This window comes from Octopus sinensis, linkage group LG18 (genome assembly GCF_006345805.1).
Source record: "Octopus sinensis linkage group LG18, ASM634580v1, whole genome shotgun sequence".
NCBI classification, from domain to species: Eukaryota; Metazoa; Mollusca; class Cephalopoda; order Octopoda; family Octopodidae; genus Octopus; species Octopus sinensis.
Window position 1 is genome coordinate 49,112,887 of NC_043014.1, and position 24,531 is coordinate 49,137,417.

The window sequence follows — 24,531 nt, forward strand, 5'->3', positions numbered from 1 at the left end:
GAAGAAAACAATGAAAGATGAAAAAAAAAATGGAAATCAGATGAATTTCTGATGAATTTGATCTCAGAGGATACGTATAAGGGAAGGTAATGAGTTGTATGCAGATCTAATATTGAAGAAACAAACCTTCTAGACTCACAAAATACTTAAACTAAAATATAAGTGTCATAATAGTGGTGGTTGGCTGCAGAGTTTCAAAGTTCGACGTAACTTAATGTTTCGTGTAGTGTATGATGAAAGGTATTCAGTGGACAAGGAAGCAGCTGTAAAGGTATGGAAGAGTATTTTATATATATGTATTTATTTATATATATATAATTTATATATATATATATAATATATATATATATATATATTATATATATATATATATATTATATATATATATATATATATATATATATATATATATATATATATATCAAAAAGTATTAAATGAATTATAAATATAATATAAGTAAGAACACTAAGGTACGTTTCATGGCTACATTAAATTTGAATTACAATTAAGTTTAAATTCAATTGAAATAAATTAAAGTTAAAATTATAGTCAATCTTCAGGTTAATGATAATAGTTAAATAAATAAGCAAATAGAGTTAAACAATATTTATTTAAGAAATAAATAAAATAATAATTTTTCTTATAGAAAAAACTCCATTATCAAAATTAGAAACTTAAATCATTAGGATTATTTCCTACAACACATTTATTAAGTTAAATATTTATTTTTAGGGTAAAATAAAATAGATAGAAATATGTATTTATCTATGAAGATATAATATAGCTTTAAAAAAACATAATAAACTCTCGAATATCCTTAACTCAGTTATAGTCCAATATTTAATTACCAAATTATTTAACAAAATAATCACTATTCATATTTTTAAATTTAAGTTCACATCTAATAAATATAAAATATTTTAAAATAAGTATCTAAATTATAATCAACAAATATAGTAATTAAAATCTAAAATTTACTCTATCAATAAATATAAAGACATATAATGAAAAAAAATTAATTAATTAGTCCATTATTACTTACATAAATATTATAAATATCAATATAATATATTATGAAATACATTTAAAAATTAAATTATTTATGTATTGGTTTATGTCTATCACTGTTTGAGTTGCATATTAATGGTTTTATCTCTAATTCATATTTTATATCTCTATACTATGAATGAAATTGATTTAATATTAAACTGAATATTTCCCTGTAAGCTTGGAGTTATACTCCCTAATATTATTATTTATATGTATATATAATCAATAATAATAAAGGGTAAAATTAATTAATTAATTAATTAATAATTAATGATTTTACCAATTAGTTATGAACCGCTAAGTTACGGGAATGTAAACACACCACCATCGTTGTCAAGCGATGTTGGGAGGACAAACACATACACACACATACATATATATATACATATATACGACGGCTTCTTTCAGTTTCCGTCTACCAAATCCTGGCCCGAAGCTATAGTAAAGACGCTTGCTCAAGGTGCCATGCAGTGGGACTGAACTCAGAACCATGTAGTTCGTAACCAAGCTACTTAACACAAAGCCACTCCTACGCCTATTTAAATTATTTTTTTTTTCTAATTTGATAATATTCGAGGAATTTATATGACTCACTATTTGCTTTCTTTTTCGTTTTTAGTTGTTTCTGGTTTCTAGGTATTTAATAAACGTATTCAGGTTACTCGTTTATAAATGACATTGGATCGTTTCGGTTTGAACGGCAGTTTTTAAAAATAATTTACACGTAGGAGTGGCTGTGTGGTAAGTAGCTTGTTTACCAACCACATGGTTTTGGGTTCAGTCGCACTGTGTGGCACCTTGGGCAAGTGTCTTCTACCATAGCCTCAGGCCGACCAAAGCCTTGTGAGTAGATTTGGTAGATAGAAACTGAAAGAAGCCTGTCGTATATATGTATATATATATATATGCGTGTGTGTGTTTGTATGTCTGTGTTTGTCCCCCTAGCATTGCTTGACAACCGATGCTGGTGTGTTTACGACCTCGTAACTTAGCGGTTCGGCAAAAGAGACCAATAGAATAAGTACTGGGCTTGCAAAAGAATAAGTCCTGGGGTCGAGTTGCTTGATTAAAGGTGGTGCTCCAGTATGGCCGCAGTCAAATGACTGAAACAAGTAAAAGAGTAAAAGAGAGAGAGAGAGAGTAACTAAACACTTTTAAACTTCGTATACTGGTAGAATGTGTTTATAAAACATCTTTTTCTCTTGGCTGCCTTGAGAAAATTCTATAGTTTGTAAGATATTTGTTGTTTTTTCCCTCCAATTTCTGCAATTTCAACCAATCAATGATGTCTATTGAGCTGAAAACATTCTGTGTGGTATGAATATGTTCCTTGTTTAAGAAACAGATTGGGTTTATTTACATTTGTGAAGAAAAAAAAATACCCTTCCCCCACCTCTAACCCTAAACCTAAAAGAGATTGAAATGCAATAGATCGATACTAGGGTCATAATTACGGTGACAATTTCATATGACATGCTAGAAAAAACTGCCGTTCAAACCGAAAAGATCCCATCTTTTTCTCTTGGCTTTCTTGAAAAAATTCTGTAGTTTGTAAGATATTTTCTTCAATTTTGGCAATTTCAACCAATCAATGACGTCTATTGAGGTGAAAACATTATTTGACGTAAAATTTTCTGGCGTTGAAATATGAAAATGTCCCGCGTTTAAGAAACAGATTGGGTTTATTTACATTTCTGAAGTAAAAAAGATACCTTTCCCCTCACTCCTAACCCTAACCCTAACTCTAACCGTAAAACAGATTGAAATGCAATAGATCGATACTAGGGTCATAATTATGGGTGGACACTAAAGAGGGAACGGTTTTGTTATCCAGCTGTTTACGAGTGACCCGTCAGTTTATGGCCAATGGGTATCTTTTTTCTCATTAAAAAAAACAGGGACATTTTCATATGACGCCGCCATAAAATGTTACGGCAGAAATCGTTTTCACATCAATAGACGTCATTGATTGGTTGAAATTGCCGAAATGCAAGAAATTAAAGACCAAATATCTTACAAACTATAGAATTTTCTCAAGAAAGCCAAGAGAAAAACATGTTTTATAAACACATTTTACCAGTATACGAAGTTTAAAATTTTTTAGTTACATAGAAATTATTTTAAAAAACTGCCGTTCAAACCGAAAAGATCCATGGCATTTTTTCACAGAATACTTTTACTTTATACTTTTAGTTGGTGGTGCAAAAACTGCTGCTGTTACCGTCTGAGATTACTTTAACAGATTTTATTACTTTTTCAATTTTTAATAGCTTGTGATGACCCTCCTCTTACGTTCTGGAAATTCATGAGTATCCTTTTCGCCATAACGGTGTCCCAACAGAGCTGAGTTTATTGACACGAAATTGAGTTGACTCGAAATGGGAGAACCACATGCAACAAGTTGAAGGAACATGGGCCGGCATAACATTTCAGTAATAAACGAGGCTCTGGGAAACAACTCTTTTAAGGTTTAAGCTAATAAAACGGTGAAATGGGTAACAAAACATGGCAGACAATACAATTGTTTCGCTAGAAATGAAATTGTAAGATTCCTTCTGCATCTGTTAAAATCGAAGTTGCTTGTATAGTGCAGCGATTTTATAGAAGTTAAGTTGGTGAAGGTGGTGGTGCCTGTTATATGTATCCTTAAATCCTTAAAAATGTTTCAGCCCGAAGGTCGCGGCCATGCTGGGGCACCACTGCTGTATATATACTCTTTTACTCTTTTACTTGTTTCAGTCATGTGACAGCGGCCATACTGGAGCACCGCCTTTAATCGAGCAACTCGACCCCGGGACTTATACTTTTGCAAGCCCAGTACTTATTCTATTGGTCTCTTTTGCCGAACCGCTAAGTAACGGGGACGTAAACACACCAGCATCGGTTGTCAAGCAATGCTAGGGGGACAAACACAGACATACAAACACACACACGCATATATATATATATATACATATATACGACAGGCTTCTTTCAGTTTCTGTCTACCAAATCTACTCACAAGGCTTTGGTCGGCCCGAGGCTATGGTAGAAGACGCTTGCCCAAGATTCCACACAGTGGGACTGAACCCAAAACCATGTGGTTGGTAAACAAGCTACTTACCACACAGCCACTCATGCGCCTATATATACAATATATATATATATATATATATATATATATATATATATATATATATAATATATATATATATATATATATATATTAATTTATTATAGAAGGAGCTTCTACAGGACTAGTACTGTTTCATTCAAGAGAATTTCTCTTGAATGAAACAGTACTAGTCCTGTAGAGCTCCTTCTATAATAAATAATTTTACTCTGCTATGTATTGAGTACCTTACTTACTGTGGTTAACCCGGATCAACCCGGGACCTACATATATATATATATATATATATATATATATATATATATATATATGAATAGTATATATATATATATACTAGCAGTATCGCCTGGCGTTGCTCGGGTTTGTAAGGGAAATAACTATATAAGCATTTTTAGAGAGTTACTTCCCTTATATAACCCGAGCAAAAATCATTAAAATGCGGAAAAATGATGGTAAATTTTTTTTTAAATCGTAGACTCATCGTACACGCGCGCTAATACCCAGAAGGGCTCGATATGAATGACGACTATAAGATACCCGCTTTTTGGTTAAACTGCACCGCAAAATGTGGGAGTAGTTAGGAATCTAAATCGGAGGAGACAGAGTCTCACACACACAACTTGAATTTTATATATAAAGATATATATATATATATATATATATATATATATATATATATATATACATGTAAATTTAAATTTAAAATAATAAGAGTCAAAAATTGAATATCAATTTGATTTGTAAGAATTTAAAACCAGTGGTGTAGCATATAAGACCATTGCGGATCTTCTTCCAGCAGAATGGATGTCCAGTTACTGCCCTCCCTGTTATATAATAGTTTCAGTATTTAAGTGAAAGTATCTGACATTACAACAGAGAAATGTTTTTCTTTCACTTTTGACACGTAATACTGAAATAGTAGAGAAGATACGATATTGCTGTTGGCTCGCCCTAGGCAAGAAGTTATTATTTTTTTTTGCTCATGACACCACATGGACCCTAATCAAGTCTAGCAGAATGTATGTCCAGTTACAGTTCATCCCTGTTACATAATAGTTTCATTTTAATAGTTTCAATATTAAAGTGAAAGTATCTGACATTACAATAGAGGAATCTTTTCTGTTTGATGGACGGAATTTTCTAGTTAACTAAACAATTTCAAACTTCGTATACTGGTAGAATGTGTCAAAAGAAAACATTTTGTAAACAAAATTGAAAACAAAATTGTAATTCGTAACTTAAACGTAGTTTAATTTTACGAATTTTAACTCATGAAATCGCAGCATTCGAGCTCAAATTATTTACTGCGTCTAAAAACTCACACACACACGTCTTATTCATCCTTGTCTCTTCTGTCTTCTACATGTGCTAGAAATAACAGCTATATCTCATCAATCGATGAATTTCGTCGCCCAATAAAAATATTAACGATATTTTTTGAATATTTTCTTTATTTTTTTTTACCATGGTTTTGAAGGGACAGAAACAACAAAAACAAAACAATAATATGCCTAAATCGGTCTCGCGCGTGGAGTGTGAATAGTATTGTAAAAATTTGCGAAATATTTTTTCATAAAAGGATGCCCCAGCTTGTCGGAAGCTGTGATATAAATTGGGAAAAAAATCCTCGACACCAGTGCGTAATTGGTACTTAATTATCGACCCCGAAACGATGAAACATTGACCCCTTCCCTTCTGGTTTATTTACCTTTTGTGCAAATTTGTTGCGGCAAGTGGCAAAACACGATCGTGTATGTGTGCGTATGTGTGAGTACGTATATGTCCGTTTGTATGTGTGTGTACGCTTATATATTAATTACTATGTGCTTGTGCAAATGTATATGCATGTGTTTGAGAGAGAGAGAGAGAGAATGTGTGTGTGTCGTGCGTCTGCTATATTTCTCTATCAATATCGATAACGCAGCAATGCTGGGATTTCATTGGTTAAAATTCGTAAAATTAAACTACGTTTAACTTACAAATTACAATTTTGTTTACAATAATGTTTTCTTTTGACACATTCTACCAGTATACGAAGTTTCAAATTGTTTAGTTAACTAGAAAATTCATCCATCAAACAGAAAAGATCCCAATAGAGAGATGTTTTACTTTCACTTTTGACATGTAATACCGGTTAAACCAGTATTCGAGTAGTCAATGCGGAAGTAAAATGTTTTTACAGAAGTCTTTCACTTTTACTCATTTAGTTGGTGACATTAATGGGCGTTGATATTATTATCTGAGATTCCCAAAACAGTTTTTATTATTCTTATTATTTTCCCTCTTCAATCATTGGTTTTAAAATTCGTAAAATTAACTACGTTTAAGTTACAAATTACAATTTTGTTTACAATAATGTTTTCTTTTGACACATTCTACCAGTATACGAAGTTTCAAATTGTTTAGTTAACTAGAAAATTGCGTCCACCAAACAGAAAAGATCCAATAGAGAGATGTTTTACTTTCACTTTTGACATGTGATATCGATTCACCAGTATTCGAGTAGGTCAATGCGGAAGTAAAATGTTTTACAGAAGTCTTTCACTTTTACTCATTTAGTTGGTGACATTAACGGGCGTTGATATTATTATCTGAGATTCTCAAAACAGTTTTTATTATTTCTTAATTATTTTCCTCTTCAATCATTGGTTAAAATTCGTAAAATTAAACTACGTTTAAGTTACAAATTACAATTTTGTTTACAATAATGTTTTCTTTTGACACATTCTACCAGTATACGAAGTTTGAAATTGTTTAGTTAACTAGAAAATTGCGTCCACCAAACAGAAAAGATCCCAATAGAGAGATGTTTTACTTTCACTTTTGACATGTGATATCGATTCACCAGTATTCGAGTAGGTCAATGCGGAAGTAAAATGTTTTTACAGAAGTCTTTCACTTTTACTCATTTAGTTGGTGACATTAACGGGCGTTGATATTATTATCTGAGATTCCCAAAACAGTTTTTATTATTTCTTAATTATTTTACTTCTCCAATCTCGACTGTTTTACTTTATTAATCCCTTCACAACTTCCAGCATTCCAATAGGACCTGGTTTCCAGAGAGGAACACTTGCACAAAAAGTGACACACTCTCTCTGTATATAATATTCGTTGCCATATATTTACCCTTCTGAGAAGCTTGGATAGAGATTGGATATAGATATTGACTGTTATAATTCATTATATCATTTCTACAAATTGACCTTTCTTCATTTCACGAATACAACAGAAAGCATAATTTCACAAAAAGAAAACGTACAAATTTTGTTGTCCAAAGAAAATTTGCCTTTTTATACACACACAGCTATAAAGGAATGGCTGAAGAAATGCAGAAAATAACTGGGGAAATGCAGGAAATTCTACTGGTGAGTATATCAATACATACACTCGCTTGAACAAATGTACACTCTTTACTCTCTCTTTTACTTGTTTCAGTCATTTGACTGCGGCCATGCTGGAGCACCGCCTTTAATCGAGCAACTCGACCCCGGGACTTATTCTTTTGTAAGCCCAGTACTTATTCTATCGGTCTCTTTTGCCGAACCGCTAGGTAACGGGGACATCGGTTGTCATGCACACACACTCAAACATATACATATATACGACGGGCTTCTTTCAGTTTCCGTTTACCAAATCACAAAGCTATAGTAGAAGACACTTGCCCAAGATGCCATGCAGTGGGACTGAACCCGGAGCCATGTGGTTGGTAAGCATGCTACTTACCACACAGCCACTCCAGCGCCTATATATATATATATATCGTCCCAGATGCGATAACACTTGTTCTGCGTAACTTATCAAGTCTGACAACTTCCGACAGTGTACAAAAGCGTGCTGGACGGTTTCATCGTCCAACCCGCATCTTGGACAAGTCGGTGGCACTGAAATTCCGTGCCGCGATAACTTCTCGCGAACAGGTAAAGCATTCCTATAACACTGCCAGGCCAGGGATCTTTGGAAATTATCCAAATACCCCGTCCTGAAAGTCTTTTTAAACAGGTTGGTAAGCTGGTCTTCGTCAAACCCCAGAGCCCCTCCTAGGACGTCGTCGTTCTTTGCCTCTACCAGCCTGCTATAAAATACCGAGGTGGTATTTCCGCAGCCGGCCTTGCCCGCCTTGTGGATCAGCGTGAGTGCCTGTCGGCACTCCTTTTGCCATAAAGTCAGATTCCGTCTTTTGATGCGACCGGGTTTAAAATTCACTAAGGAAGCCGGTCTCGGGAAAAATTCCCCTGCCAGCGGACTCCACACCTTATCACCCTCCAGGTGGTGCCAGAGATGCTTCAGCCTCAACGCATGCCTGCGCATCATCAACCAAGGCATTCCTAACCCACCCTTTAACGGTTCCTGGCAGCAAACGGAGCGCCTCACAAGTGGCTTTCCTCCCTTCCACAAAAAGCGGAAAAGGATTCGCTCCAACTTGCTAAGCCATGAATCGGGGCAAGGGACAGCGGTCAGGCGGTAAGTGATTACAGATGCAATGAACATCTGTGCCACCTCCGCCCTTCCTTTCAAGGACAGAGACCTTCCGGACCAGGTCCGTACTATGGCCTCCACCTTGTTCGTCACCTCACTCCAATTCCTCTCCGTTTGGGAGTCTGACCCAAACCAAACTCCTAGCAACTTAACAACCACAGTGTCACGACACTGGACGATATCGACTTGCTCCTCCAGGTGCCGAGGCGCAAGCCAACCGACTTGTCCTTGTTAACCCTTGCTCCTGCCACCGCCTCGTATCCTCTGATAGCATCTTCTACACAAGGTAGCTGGGCCTCATTGGACACGATGAGGGTGACGTCATCCGCATAAGCAGTAACCGTCCTCCCACCTCCGATCTCATCCGGGTTACTTCCCAGCCTCTCCAACTTTCGCAGCAATGGCTCGAGAGCCAACACGTATAAAAGTGGTGACAAGAGGCACCCTTGACGAACTGAACATTCGATCGAAAACGGTTCCGTTAGGTATCCGTTTATCTGGACGGTGGACTTGATGCCGTTATACATAGCGGAGATCCAACCGCGAAATTCAGGGCCCAGTCCAGCCGCTTCGAGGACCGTCGCCAGGTACTTATGGTCTACCCTATCGAACGCTTTACTTTGGTCTAAATGGACCATTACCCCGCCCTTGCCGGTTAATTTACCCACCCTATCTAAGGTGTAGCGTATAAGGTGAATATTGTCCTGGATCGACCTGCCTGGAATTGCACATGTCTGTGCTTTCCCTACAAGTTTCTCCACGACAATCGTCAACCTTTTTGCCAACACCTTGGCCAAAATCTTTAACTCTACATTAAGTAGAGTTATGGGCCTGTAATTACTAATGTTATCCCCCTTGCTCGGGTCTTTCTGGATTAGCGTCACCACTCCCCGGCTTACAGAACTGGGAATTCTCCCATTCTGCTGCCAGTTCGCGTAGACGCCTGCCATTATTCCCCCGAACAAGTCCGGCATACTTTGGTAAAACTCGTAGGGCAGACCATCCAACCCCGGCGACTTCTCCCCGGCGCATCCAGCCAGTATCCCCTCTATCTCCGCGGGAGTGATCGCTCCTTCACAGCACTCCACCTCACGCCCCGAGAGCCGCGGTCCGCCGGCTAGGAAGTCCTTTAAGGCCCTCCCCCGTTCCGGCGCCACACCACCCCCGAACACGCGGGCGAAATGATGGTGAAGAAACTTTTGCATCTCCTCCTGTCCATAGATCTTTTGTCCCTGTTCGTCAGTTAAAGACTTGATTGAAGCTTTGTTACCTCTCTGACTCTCCACTCGACGGGCCCATCCGGCAACGTTAATACCTTCTCGTTTCCCAGCGCGTAGCTTAGCTCTGACTCTGCAACCTTCGTGTTTGGAGTTAAGGTGACGGTACAATACCGTCCTTGCCGCCATCACTCCGGATGCAGAGCCAGCTTCCATTGCCTCGTTTAGATTCTTAACTAAATTGTCCTCTATCCTAGACCTATCTAACCTTAGCTGATTGCTAAATCTAATGGACTCTGAACGAATGGCTCTTTTGAGGGAGTGCCACCATCTATTGTTAATGATGGTGCCACACAATGCCCTCTGTACTAACACCTTAATCCGGGTACGGAAGTCTTCACAATTCAAAATAGACTTGTTCAGCTTCCAGTACCCGGGTCCCTGTCTATGGCACTTATCTAATTGCACCCTACAAGTCACAAATTTGTGATCCGTGTAAGGCACAATGTGAAACTGTGGACAACTAAACGTATCCTTATCTCTTTTCCTAACGAATATCCGATCTATATACGATGTGTGAGCCGTCGTTGTTACTCCACGTCCACTGTTAACGGTCCACTAGATCAAAGCTCTCTAGTAGACCCTTGAGGCTAGGTTTCCCCTTCCTATTGGTTGAGCCAACACTGTCGACCCGCGCTTCAAGGACAGTGTTAAAGTCCCCTACTAAGACTACCGTTTTCGACGTCGCTAAAAAGGGCTCCAGATTCCGAAAAAAACCCGCCTGCCTACACTCATTCGGAGCGTAGACAGCTACCAACCTGAAGGACTGTTTACTTACGTGGGTCACATCCAGAACGACCAGCCTGCCTTCTGGGTCCAGAAAGACAGTACTTACCTGCAAGTCCAAGCTCTTCCTGATAAGGACTGCCACGCCTCTTCCTCTTCCTCGGCTAGGAGAAATAAATTTCTCAAAACCATTTAGAAGAGGCGAGAACGCTTGGGCCCCGTTCATCTTGGACTCGGTTACAATAGCTACATCCACTCCGTGTGTCGTGAGGTCGTTCAGGAAATAAATTTGTTTCCATTTCGACCCCATTCCACGCACATTTACGCAACCCAGCTTTGCCATTGTCGGTGAGAGAAAAAATAAACAAACTTACGGTTGGGACAGGGAGCATGGCAGTTTAAATCTGCCTGCTTCCCCTTCTTCCTCCCTTGTGGTCGTAGCTGCAGGGCTCTTAACCGGCGTTGCCATCGGGCTCTGGGTAGGTGTGGTTGCCGGGGTTATAATAAGTTTACCCTCCAGTATTTCCTTTGTTACATCTCTTATAAGATTATTCTTTAAATGTTCTTGTAGTGTTTTTTCCTTCCACTCGTCTTCCTTTATTTTTGCGAAGCGAGTGGTTGATTTTGTGTCTGTAGACTTACTGAATAGTTTAACTTTTGAAAATTTGAAATATTTGTACACCCTATCGTTCTTCTCGTCAAATGCTATAATCTTATCATTTTTTTTAAACAATTTTTTCAAATCTTGTTTTATGGGGAGGGGCTTGGCGAACTGTGTTCCAATGAATATAGTGCCGTGGGGGTAGGGCTGGGGAATTTGTTTTGTATGTATGTCTGCGGTGTTTGCTGATTTTTTCTTTGTTTGGGGAGGGGAGTCCAGGGTGTTATCTTTTTTTCTTTTTCAAATTGTTTAGTTAACTAGAAAATTCCGTCCACCAAACAGAAAAGATCCCAATGGAGAGATGTTTTACTTTCACTTTTGACATGTGATATCGATTCACCAGTATTCGAGTAGGTCAATGCGGAAGTAAAATGTTTTTACAGAAGTCTTTCACATTTACTCATTTAGTTGGTGACATTAACGGGCGTTGATATTATTATCTGAGATTCCCAAAACAGTTTTTATTATTTCTTAATTATTTTCCCTCTTCAATCTCGACTATTTTACTTTATTAATCCCTTCACAACTTCCAGCATTCCAATAGGACCTGGTTTCCAGAGAGGAACACTTGCACAAAAAGTGACACTCTCTCTGTATATAATATTCGTTGCCATATATTTACCATTCTGAGAAGCTTGGATAGAGATTGGTTACAAATTTAAGTTACAAATTACAATTTTGTTTACAATAATGTTTTCTTTTGACACATTCTACCAGTATACGAAGTTTGAAATTGTTTAGTTAACTAGAAAATTGCGTCCACCAAACAGAAAAGATCCCAATAGAGAGATGTTTTACTTTCACTTTTGACACGTAATACCGGTTAAACCAGAATTCGAGTAGGTCAATCCGGATATCACATGCTTTCAGAGAATTCTTTCACCTTTACTCATTTAGTTGGTGACATTAACGGGCGTTGATATTATTATCTGAGATTCCCAAAACAGTGTTTATTATTTCTTAATTATTTTCCCTCTTCAATCATTGGTTAAAATTCGTAAAATTAAACTACGTTTAAGTTACAAATTACAATTTTGTTTACAATAATGTTTTCTTTTGACACATTCTACCAGTATACGGAGTTTCAAATTGTTTAGTTAACTAGAAAATTCCGTCCATCAAACAGAAAAGATCCCAATAGAGAGATGTTTTACTTTCACTTTTGACATGTGATATCGATTCACCAGTATTCGAGTAGGTCAATGCGGAAGTAAAATGTTTTTACAGAAGTCTTTCACTTTTACTCATTTAGTTGGTGACATTAACGGGCGTTGATATTATTATCTGAGATTCCCAAAACAGTTTTTATTATTTCTTAATTATTTTACTTCTCCAATCTCGACTGTTTTAGAATTTTAGAATTTTAACCTAACACAACTATAATAAGAGAAGAATAACCGATCCTAGATTTGGTAGCGTAGCATCATCTAGTTATTAGCTTTCGAAAATGTTGTGGGGAAAATGAATTCCATTGTTTATTTAAATGGTTTTTCAGTTTCATTAAACACACATACACAAATGTATATACACTCTCACACGTTCTCCAGAGTCTACAGTGGGGTATACATACTCACGCACGCACACAGTCGAGTAATGGTAAAGGGTGTGCGTGTGCACACGCACACACGCAGAGTCAGAAACGCACGCACACACTTGATCGGGCGTGCGCACACAAAACACACACACACACACACTCACACACAGAATGTCTTCAATCTTATGCATTGTCAACTTGCGAAATACTTCTTACGTAGAATGTTTCCACAATAGAAAAGTTTCAAATTTTCTAAATAACCGATCCAATTTCTTTTCGAACCTATGATAAATTTGATAACCTGATATTATCCAAGCAATTACCCAAGCAATTAGAGGTCAAAAACTCCCTGGGATCTTTTCGGTTTGAACGGCAGTTTTTAACATAATTTCTAGGTAACTAAAAAATTTTAAACTTCGTATACTGGTAGAATGTGTTTATAAAACATCTTTTTCTCTTGGCTTTATTGAGAAAATTCTATAGTTTGTAAGATATTTGTTGTTTTTTTTCTTCAATTTCTGCAATTTCAACCAATCAGTGACGTCTATTGAGTTAAAAAGCATTGTGTGCCGTATGAATATGTCCCTCGTTTAAGAAACAGATTGGGTTTATTTACATTTGTGAAGAAAAAAAAGATACCCTTCCCCCACCCCTAACCCTGACCCTAACCCTAACCCTAAAAGAGATTGAAATGCAATAGATCGATACTAGGGTCATAATTTTGGGTGACAATTTCATATGATACCGCTAGAAAAAACTGCCGTTCAAACCGAAAAGATCCCAAGCTGCTGCTAAAGTCTTATGACCGCTACAACAGCAATCAAAAAGATTCATTTTCTGTCGTGTTTTCGTGAGAAAAAAAAATGAACATCGAAGGGGAATAAATCTTTTATGGTTTGTGTATGATAGTTAAGGAAAGGTTGCCATGATTAATAAAACACGGGAGACAATATAAACGTGTGTTCCACAGAGTAATTTCCCTTGAAATAAAATTGTAAAATTCCTTTTCTCTGTATTAAAATCGAGGGCAGCGTTTATATCTCTAAGTTTTTAGTATAGTGATGCAATTTTATAGAAGACTAGCAGTATAACCCGGCGTTGCTCGGGTTTCTTTCGACCCTTTAGAATTGGAATTTTTGAAAAGTAAAAATTTTGCATTATGTAGCTTGTTATTCTCTGAACATTTTTCTGGTTGAAATACACTGAGAAATGGCGACAGAGCAGTAAAAAAAATCGTCAAAATTAGGGATTTTCATAGAAAAAAAGCACCTTTTTGATGTTAACATGCTCCGATTTGAATTTTTTCTTCTACGGAAGGAAGAGCAAGCCTTCTTCTATCATACTCTCAATTTTGGTCAACTTGTGCCGCAGGGTCTCAGAGGAGATAGTGTCAGTTGAAGGCTACCAAACCTGCCATACACAGACAACTTCAGCTTTATATAGAGAGAGATTAATTGTACAGAAATATATAATTTCGCTGCTTTTCGGAGACGCGCGCACACACACATGTATGTATATATGAATATGTATAAATGTGTAGGTGAAAGTGTTTGTGTGCGTGTATATGTGTGTGTTATATACTTATAGGCGTAGTTGTGCGGTAAAAAGGTTGTTTCTCAACCCTGTGCCACAGGGTTCGATTTCAGTTTCCGCCTATACAGGGGTTGGACAAAATAATGGAAACACCTTAACGTTTCAAACAAATTTATTTTAATATGGCAGTAATTTTGATATTTGGCAGTAATTACAAGTTGAATTCTACGAGATATGGACTTGTGCAAAGTTTGAATTCTTTCCAAAGGAATTTTTGTTCAAACAGTCTCCAGTTCTTGTAGTGATGATAGTGGAGGATATCGGCTCCTTCCTTATTTTTCTAAAATGCACCAATAAGTGTTCAATAATATTGAGACCTGGGGACTGTGGTGGCCATATAAGATGTTCAACCTCACTAAAATGTTCCTCGTACCATTCAGTAACAACTTTAGCTGTGTGAATTGGTGCATTATCATTCTGAAAGATTGCATTTCGCTCCGGAAACAGTTCTGCAACCATTGGATGAATTTGATCAGATAAAATGCTTCAATAATCTTGACTATTAATTCTGCCATGAAGGAAAAACATTGGGCCAGCAGATTTCCAAGATATAGCCCCCAAAGCTCATCATTGCAGATCCTCTTCCGTGTTTAATAAAAGAAAGCAGTCTGGGTCAAATGCTTCTTTTGGCTGACTCCACAAGTACACTCGGTGGTCGGAAAAAAGGTAAAGGATGACTCGTCCAAGAAAATAACATTCATCCACTGCTCTGGGGACCAATTCTGTAGATTTTTTACTCCACTCTAAACGCTTTGCAACGTTTGTTTTTGAAAGTAGTGGTTTTCTTAACAGTAGCCCTCCCTTGAAATCCTGCCTTTTGTAGCTCCCGGTGAACTGTTCTTGAGGAAACTGGGTTCTCTACAGTAATTTAGGGAGCTGTACTTTTGTGATTCTTTCTAATAATTCGCATAAGAATCCAACGGTCCCTATCTGGAAGTTTTGGTTTTCTTCTGGAGTTTTGTTTCAACGAGGAGGTTTTTTTCCTCTTTCTCAAAGGCTGTCATTACTTTCAAGACTTCTTGATACACCAAACATTTCAGCTGTTTTCGTTATGCTAGCGCCTGCTATACGAGCACCAACAATTTGACCGCTTTGAAAGTCCGATAGATCTGTCATCTTAATGAATTTTAATTACCTTATTTTGATGATATCTGAAAAGAAAAAGCAATTTTAGCAAAACATATTAAGCAACACTAATAATAAATCAAAAAACGTTTTGACGGTTTTATAAATATCTCAAAATTATGATGTTATGATGCTAGGTGTTTCCATTATTTTTGCGCGTGTGTGTATGTGTGTGTGAGAGAGTGTTATATCATATTATATTACATAATATAAGTGATCTGCAACAGCCTGTCCATCTTGTTGTTGTTGTCGTTGTTGTTGATGATGATGATGATGATGATGCATTTATCACTCTGTCAAACACACCTCTTACATTGTTCTCTCACTTATTTACGCTCAGTTTTCTGTGCGCATATTAAAAACATCGAACATTCGGATCCAAAATGCTCAGCCACTACATCAACCGTATCAGACAAGGAAGGTTTGACATTGTTTCATTAACTAAAAATCGAAAATTCGAGAATATCTTTTTGTCAATGATAATGTGTGATATCATATTTCATACGCAATCATTTTGTTTTTATTTCAGGATGAAGGAAGTAGAAGAGAATCGTATAGGGAGAGAATTAAAAGATTTCCAAATGTAATGGAAGAAAGTTTTGAGAAAGCCGAAGAAGGTTGGTCGTCTTTCTACAAAAAAGTAGAAAGTACGTTGAATAATGATATCTTATTTGGTTTAGAAGATGAGATTCGTCAAAAGAACGTCCTAGTATATATTCTGTGGCAGATGAACGATAAATTTTCAGCTGAAAAATTAGCCAATGAAGTTCGAGAAAAGAAGCCAGATAACCTGGTGGCATTAACCAACCTTGCATTCATTCATTTGTACGATGGAAATATCCCTGAGGTAAGAAACCTTTTGGATAATCTAAGCAAGCTTGAAGAAAGAGAAAATTTCTCGCTGATAGAAGCAGAAGGCAAAAGAAATGTTGCTTATTGTTTAGCTACTATATCTTTTGAAGATCATGAAAGAGCTGTCGAACTTTACAAAGAGTCTCTCAACGTTTGTCCAGACATTATCTGTGTATGTTTTCTATTGCTTTGTTGCAATATCGTTGTTTAAAAAAGAACATAGTAAAGAGAAAAGACGTGAAAATATTAAGGAATCAATACAGTACTTAGAGAAAATACGATGTGCTTTTCCACGCCATATTGATAAGGCCCTAATGGGAAGAACATTAGCATTGATTGGTTTGTTTCAACTTAGTCCTTATAATTTTCATAGTCAACCAGCTAAAGAGTATTTTCAGAGAGCTCTTGATATTTCCCCTGATGACCGCTATGTTTTGGAGAAAAGTGCCTATCATTATATACGTTCATATCAGAATGAAGAAGGAAGAAAATTGCTTGAAAAAGCAATTGAAATAAAGGCAACATCATATTCTCATCATCAGCTTGGATTAGTTTATCTAAGAATGAATACACCAAAATATACATATGTCCCAATGAACAAACAATTCTCAAAAGAAACGAATGAATTTGCGAAAGTTTTAAAACATGCTCAAAGTATTCCTCATATAGAAAGGAATGAGTTAATCAACAAAGCTGAATATCACTTTCAACAAGCTCTTGAACTTTCTCATGAATATTCACCTGCTCTCTATGATATCATTTTATTATATATGTCTTTGAAAGAATATGACAATGCCAGGAAGTATTGTGAAAGATTTAAAGCAGATAACACAAGGCAAGATGTTAAGTTTTACATTTTGTTTGGAAGATTATGTTTTAAAGAAGCAGATGTAAAAAATGATGAAGAAGAAAAAGATCAATTAAGACGTACAGGAATGGATTGGTTTGTTCTGGCTCTTAAATCTGCTGTAGAATTTCTTCCTTTCGACAAAGACCTGATAGAAATTTGGGAGATAAAGGAAATAATACTTGATTTATATGAGTATGGAAATGGAAATACTGAATACAAAAAATTTGTTTTGGAATTCATTCACTCAGTAGAAGACCTTGCCAATGACAAGGCGTTCCAAAATATACTTCACAAGAGTGAATTATAAAAGATAAATTGTGTTCATACTTTTCTTATTACTTTCTTTATTGATAATACTCAACAATATTTTGAAATTCATTGTTATATATCTCACGTTTTCTGAAGTAATACCAAACACGTTTATCTAAAGCTAAATTTTAAAAATCATATAAATTTAGACTACTCCTTTCTTTGAAACACAAGATGAATGTAGCAAAGAATTCTACAGGAAATATTACTGCCTTTGTAATGGATGTGGCCCTGAAACCAACGTTGAAATGATGTCAGAGCATTCAAAGGATGACGTCATAACTAACTTTCATTTTGACATATTTTAACATCCCCAAACAGTGAAGAAGTGGCAGAAAATATTAGAATGAATCTAGAGATATACTTTTGCTTGAAAGTTCCATTTGATAATCGTGACTACATATTGGGATGATGTAAAACTGGAAACCTTTGCATTATACTGAAACATCGTTGGAATATTGGAATTCTATAAGTAACAATCAAAAATTACTAATTTAAACAAAAGACACCAAGTAAATCCTTGAAGATTGACAACCTAAGTAAGGACGACATTTTACTATCAGGAAGCATGAAGCCAGAAATTCCAAAACATTTAAAAAGTTTTCCTCAATTTAAATGGCAATGTGAGAGAGAGAGAGAGAGAGAGAGAGAGAGAGAGAGAGAGAGAGAGAGAGAGAGAGAGAGAGAGAGAGAGAGAGGGGGGGAGGGAGAGAGAGAGAGAGAGAGAGAGAGAGAGAGAGAGGGGAGAGAGAGAGAGTGAGAGAGTGAGAGAGAGAGAAGAGAGAGAGAGAGAGATGAATAGTTTTAGTTTCCTTTGCAGACTATATTAGTTCGTGTTCATTAGTGTGCAGATCATTTCCTGTGTCTGTATTTTGGCAATGTCCTATCTAAGAGTTACTGCTGCTGTGGTGGTTCTACATCAGATGTAACTTAACATCGGTGACAGGTCTTGATGATAAACTTTAATACTATTTTATTATGAAAGCACTAAAGAACTGAATGGCATATTTGGCCCTTGTAAATTGTTTGCCTCTTTTCTGGGACACAAGCAAATAACTGAGGCAGCAAAATCTTTCAACAGGTTAGCCATATGTGGAAGAGTTGTAACTTTCAGTTAAACGGGCATAAAAGAAATCGATGTAATAAACATCACAGAGAAAATACGTATAAACTTATCATCAGATCCTCGTTACTTCCCTGCACTTCCCATAAAAACATGTAAACATTCCACTAACCAAACCACATTAGTTATGTATTAAAACCTTTTAACTTAAAGAAGAAAATAATGCGGGAGTGCTATGATAGTAGTAGGATGTTGAATGGTCAAGTGACCTAAAAGTGATCACTTGACAATTTTAACATCCTACTACTATCCTAACATCCTGCATTCTCTTATTATTCTGTCTCTTTCTTCCTCTTCGTCTTCCTCTCCACCACCTCCTTCCTTACTTTACTACTACTGCTGTTTAGAATAACATCTACGAAAATATTATAAACAATACATTCAAAAGAGATATCACAAGGATTCAATCACTACTACCATCCACAACAATCCACTTTCTGGGCACAACACCATTTAACATCCTACTACTATCATAGCACTCCCATATTATTTCTTCCTCCTCCACCTCCTCCTTCTTCTTCTTCTCTGCCAAGAATTCACAATGACCGCGAACCCCCAAGAGTAAACAAGAGAGACAGAGACAGGCAGAAACACGGAAAATGTCCCTTGTATTTGAATACTATGCAAACATTCTTTTAAAGTACTTTTCATTTAATTTTTTCAAAATTTAATTGTTTTCTATACTTACAGTTGAAAAAGTCTCAATGACTGAAAACGGTAATGAAATGTTTTTTTCATACAATTATTTTAGCATTTTCTACCTTGACTATTTTCCATATTTATATATATATATATACATACATACATTTTATTAACCTTAGCCATTTCACATAAACACACACACACACACCCACAGATTCCTCTCAATGACTTCTAATATCATCAATTCACTGGTCAACATATTTCACTACAGATTGACAAATGTATTTTCAAGTGCATCGATGTGTGTAAACTAGGTTGCCAAACAGACATGAAACCTGATACCATTGTTCCAACATTTAGCATAAACTCAATGCAGCATCACTTGGTTAACATTACTTACAAACACAAACAAGCCATTCCAATTTGTTCTCCTCTTTCTTATAATATCTCGTTCATGTCTAACCCCTGCCATTTTCCCAATAAATAAAGGAAATTTATTTCATTTCATAAACTGAAAATATCGGAAAGTTTTCATTAAATATAAATTCGAAAATTTGAAAAGAAATTTAATAGTGATATGGGGTAATTCGGAGAAAGAGTGCTTGTGGCCTGGTTCCGTGGTTTGGTGCCAGGCAGACGGATAAAGCCTTTGTTCTGTCAATTTTTAGAGAAATTAATGAGTTTGGAAAATACCTCTGACCCTTTTCCGGTCAAGCAAAGTTTAAGAAACCACCCTTTAAAATGCGGTGAGCTGTGAGTTTGTTGGTCAGTTCTGCCTGAGACAGTGAGTTGGCAACAGGTGCAGTCGGAGAGGCTATGACAGGGATGACAGTCATGGCGAGAAAGACAGGCAGATAGCATTGGGGGCATGTAGAGCGAAAGAGAGGGATTACGGCGAAAAGGCATGGCTATTGTAGTAGGAGTTTGTAGCGGTATGTTTTGTTTATGTTAAAATTGTGAACTGTGTTGAAAAGAAAAAGTATTGTGTCAATAAAAGAGAACTGTGATTTGAGGAAAAGAGGAAGAAAAGAAAGAAAAAAGAACATTGTGTTAAAGAGAAAAAGAAAGAAAGACAATGTTGAACTGTTTCGAACTCTATATTGCATCAAAACATTAATGTTTTGATTGTTTCCGGACGTTCTGTATTGTGCATGCCTTTTATTGTTTTCTTTTTTTAAATTCTGTTGCAGGTTATTTTCTTTAATGTATCTGATATGTTTCACGTTTTATTTGATGTTGTAATAATTGTATAAACTGTTGTTAAGCGTTAAGCAATTGCCTTCTGCCGTCTCTCTCTTTTCTTCCTGTTGTTGTTGTTGTTGTTATCTCCGGTCGCCGGTTCGAGTTCGCTGCCATCCCCCACAACCGTTTTCTCTGTGGCGGATTCCGTTCGACTGAGCCTGGTGAATCATTGCTCGACTTTGTAGGGTCCCGGGTTCGAGTTGAGCGATGGCAGGTTCGTAACAATAGCATTGTGTCTACAAGATGCCTGTAACAGCACTGGATTTTCCACAATTGACAATAAAAATTGAAATAAAATAAAAGTAAAAGTATACAGTTGTGTTTGATTGTTGTTTTCCTAAAAATTATTCAAAGAAACAGATGTATAAGAAGAAAACAATGAAAGATGAAAAAAAATCGAAATTAGATGAATTTCTGATGAATTTGATCTCATAGGATACGTATAAGGGAAAGTGATGAGTTGTATGCAGATTGAAGAAACAAACCTTCTAGACTCACAAAATACTTAAACTAAAATATAAGTGTCATTATAGTGGTGGTTGGCTGCAGAATTTCAAAGTTCGACGTAACTTAATGCTTCGTGTAGTGTATGATGAAAGGTATTCAATGGACAAGGAAGCAGTTGTAAAGGTATTGAAGAGTATTTATATATATATATATATATGTATATATATATCTATCTATATATATATATATATATATATATATATATATATATATATATATGTATATATATATCTATCTATATATATATATATATTTCAAAACGGATAAAATGAATTATAAATATAATATAAGTAAGAACACTAAGGTACGTTTCATGGCTACAATTAAATTTGAAGTACAATTAAGTTTAAATTCAATTGAAATAAATTCAAATTAAAATTACAGTCAATCTTCAGGTTAATGATAATAGTTAAATAAATAAGCAAATAGAGTTTATCAATATTTATTTAAGAAATAAATAAAATAATAATTTTTCTTAAAAAAAAATCTCTATTATCTAAATTAGAAACTTAAATCATTAGGATTATTTCCTACAACACATTTATTATGTTAAATATTTATTTTTAAGGTAAAAAAAATAGATAGAAATATGTATTTATCTATGAAGATATAATATAGTTTAAAAATAACATAATAAACTCTCGAATATCCTTAACTCAGTTATAGTCCAATATCTAATTACCAAATTATTTAAGAAAATAATCACTATTCATATTTTTAAATTTAAGTTCACATCTAATAAATATAAAATATTTAAAAATAAGTATCTAAATTATAATCAACAAATATAGTAATTAAAATCTAAAATTTACTCTATCAATAAATATAAAGACATATAATGAAAAATAAATTAATTAATTAGTCCATTATTACTTACATAAATATTATAAATATCAATATAATGTATTTATGAAATACATTTAAAAATTAAATTATTTATGTATTGGTTTATGTCTATCACTGTTTGAGTTGCATAATAGTGGTTTTATCTCTAATTCATATTTTATATCTCTATACTGTGAACTTTGATTTAATATTAAACTGAATATTTCCCTGTAAGCTTGGAGTTATACTCCCTAATATTATTATTTATATGTATATATAATCAATAATAATAAAGGGTAAAATTAATTAATTAATTAATTAATAATTAATGATTTTACCAATTAGTTATGAACCGCTAAGTTACGGGAATGTAAACACACCACCATCGGTTGTCAAGCGATGTTGGGAGGACAAACACATACACACACATACATATATATATACATATATACGACGGGCTTCTTTCTGTTTCCGTCTACCAAATCCTGGCCCGAAGCTATAGTAAAAGACGCTTGCTCAAGGTGCCATGCAGTGGGACTGAACTCAGAACCATGTAGTTCGTAACCAAGCTACTTAACACAAAGCCACACCGACGCCTATTTAAATAATTTTTTTTTTCTAATTTGATAATATTCGAGGACTTTATATGAATCACTATTTGCTTTCCGTTTCGTTTTTAGTTGTTTCTAGTTTCTAGGTATTTAATAAACGTATTCAGGTTACTCGTTTATAAATGACATTGGATCTTTTCGGTTTGAACGGCAGTTTTTTAAATTAATTTACACGTAGGAGTTTCAGTCATGTGACTGCGGCCATACTGGAGCACCGCCTTTAATCGAGCAACTCGACCCCGAGACTTATACTTTTGCAAGCCCAGTACTTATTCTATTGGTCTCTTTTGCCGAACCGCTAAGTAACGGGGACGTAAACACACCAGCATCGGTTGTCAAGCAATGCTAGGGGGACAAACACAGACATACAAACACACACACGCATATATATATATACATATATACGACAGGCTTCTTTCAGTTTCTGTCTACCAAATCTACTCACAAGGCTTTGGTCGGCCCGAGGCTATGGTAGAAGACACTTGCCCAAGGTGCCACACAGTGGGACTGAACCCAAAACCATGTGGTTGGTAAACAAGCTACTTACCACACAGCCACTCATGCGCCTATATATACATATATATATATATATATATATATATATATATGTATATATATATATATATATATATATATATGAATAGTATATATATATATATACTAGCAGTATCGCCTGGCGTTGCTCGGGTTTGTAAGGGAAATAACTATATAAGCATTTTTAGAGAGTTACTTCCCTTATATAACCCGTGTAAAAATCATTAAAAATGCGGAAAAATGATGGTAAATTTTTTTTTAAATCGTAGACTCATCGTACACGCGCGCTAATACCCAGAAGGGCTCGATATGAATGACGACTATAAGATACCCGCTTTTGGTTAAACTGCACCGCAAAATGTGGGAGTAGATAGGAATCTAAATCGGAGGAGACAGAGTCTCACACACACAACTTGAATTTTATATAAAGATATATATATATATATATATATATATATATATATATATACATGTAAATTTAAATTTAAAATAATAAGAGTGAAAAATTGAATATTAATTTGATGAGTAAGAATTTAAAACCAGTGGTGTAGCATATAAGACCATAGCGGATCTTCTTCTAGCAGAATGGATGTCCAGTTACTGCCCTCCCTGTTATATAATAGTTTCAGTATTTAAGTGAAAGTATCTGACATTACAACAGAGAAATGTTTTTCTTTCACTTTTGACACGTAATACTGAAATAGTAGAGAAGATACGATATTGCTGTTGGCTCGCCCTAGGCAAGAAGTTAATATTTTTTTTTGCTCATGACACTACATGGACCCTAAGCAAGTCTAGCAGAATGTATGTCCAGTTACAGTTACATAATAGTTTCATTTTAATAGTTTCAATATTAAAGTGAAAGTATCTGACATTACAATAGAGGAATCTTTTCTGTTTGATGGACGGAATTTTCTAGTTAACTAAACAATTTCAAACTTCGTATACTGGTAGAATGTGTCAAAAGAAAACATTATTGTAAACAAAATTGAAAACAAAATTGTAATTCGTAACTTAAACGTAGTTTAATTTTACGAATTTTAACTCATGAAATCGCAGCATTCGAGCTCAAATTATTTACTGCGTCTAAAAACTCACACACACACGTCTTATTCATCCTTGTCTCTTCTGTCTTCTACATGTGCTAGAAATAACAGCTATATCTCATCAATCGATGAATTTCGTCGCCCAATAAAAATATTAACGATATAGTTTTGAATATTTTCTTTACCTTTTTTTACCATGGTTTTGAAGGGACAGAAACAACAAAAACAAAACAATAATATGCCTAAATCGGTCTCGCGCGTGGAGTGTGAGTAGTATTGTAAAAATTTGCGAAATATTTTTTCATAAAAGGATGCCCCAGCTTGTCGGAAGCTGTGATATAAATTGGGAAAAAAATCCTCGACACCAGTGCGTAATTGGTACTTAATTTATCGACCCCGAAACGATGAAACATTGACCCCTTCCCTTCTGGT

At 35.4% G+C, this 24,531-nt stretch overlaps 1 protein-coding gene across 1 annotated transcript; it reads left to right on the forward strand.

Moving 5' to 3' along the window:
* The first annotated feature begins 7,348 nt into the window (after positions 1–7,348).
* LOC115221268 lies at positions 7,349–16,621 on the forward strand. Its single transcript, XM_029791416.1, has 2 exons — positions 7,349–7,531; positions 16,088–16,621. Exons 1-2 carry the CDS (start codon positions 7,481–7,483, stop codon positions 16,619–16,621), a joined length of 585 nt encoding a protein of 194 aa, XP_029647276.1. The 5' UTR covers positions 7,349–7,480.
* The last annotated feature ends 7,910 nt before the right edge of the window (positions 16,622–24,531 follow it).

Excerpts from the sequence above, each read along its gene's own strand:
- LOC115221268 (XM_029791416.1), top strand. The coding sequence starts at position 7,481 with ATGGCTGAAGAAATGCAGAAAATAACTGGGGAAATGCAGGAAATTCTA. Across the intron at positions 7,532-16,087 it reads AAATGCAGGAAATTCTACTG|GATGAAGGAAGTAGAAGAGA; the intron begins GTGAGTATATCA and ends TTTTTATTTCAG.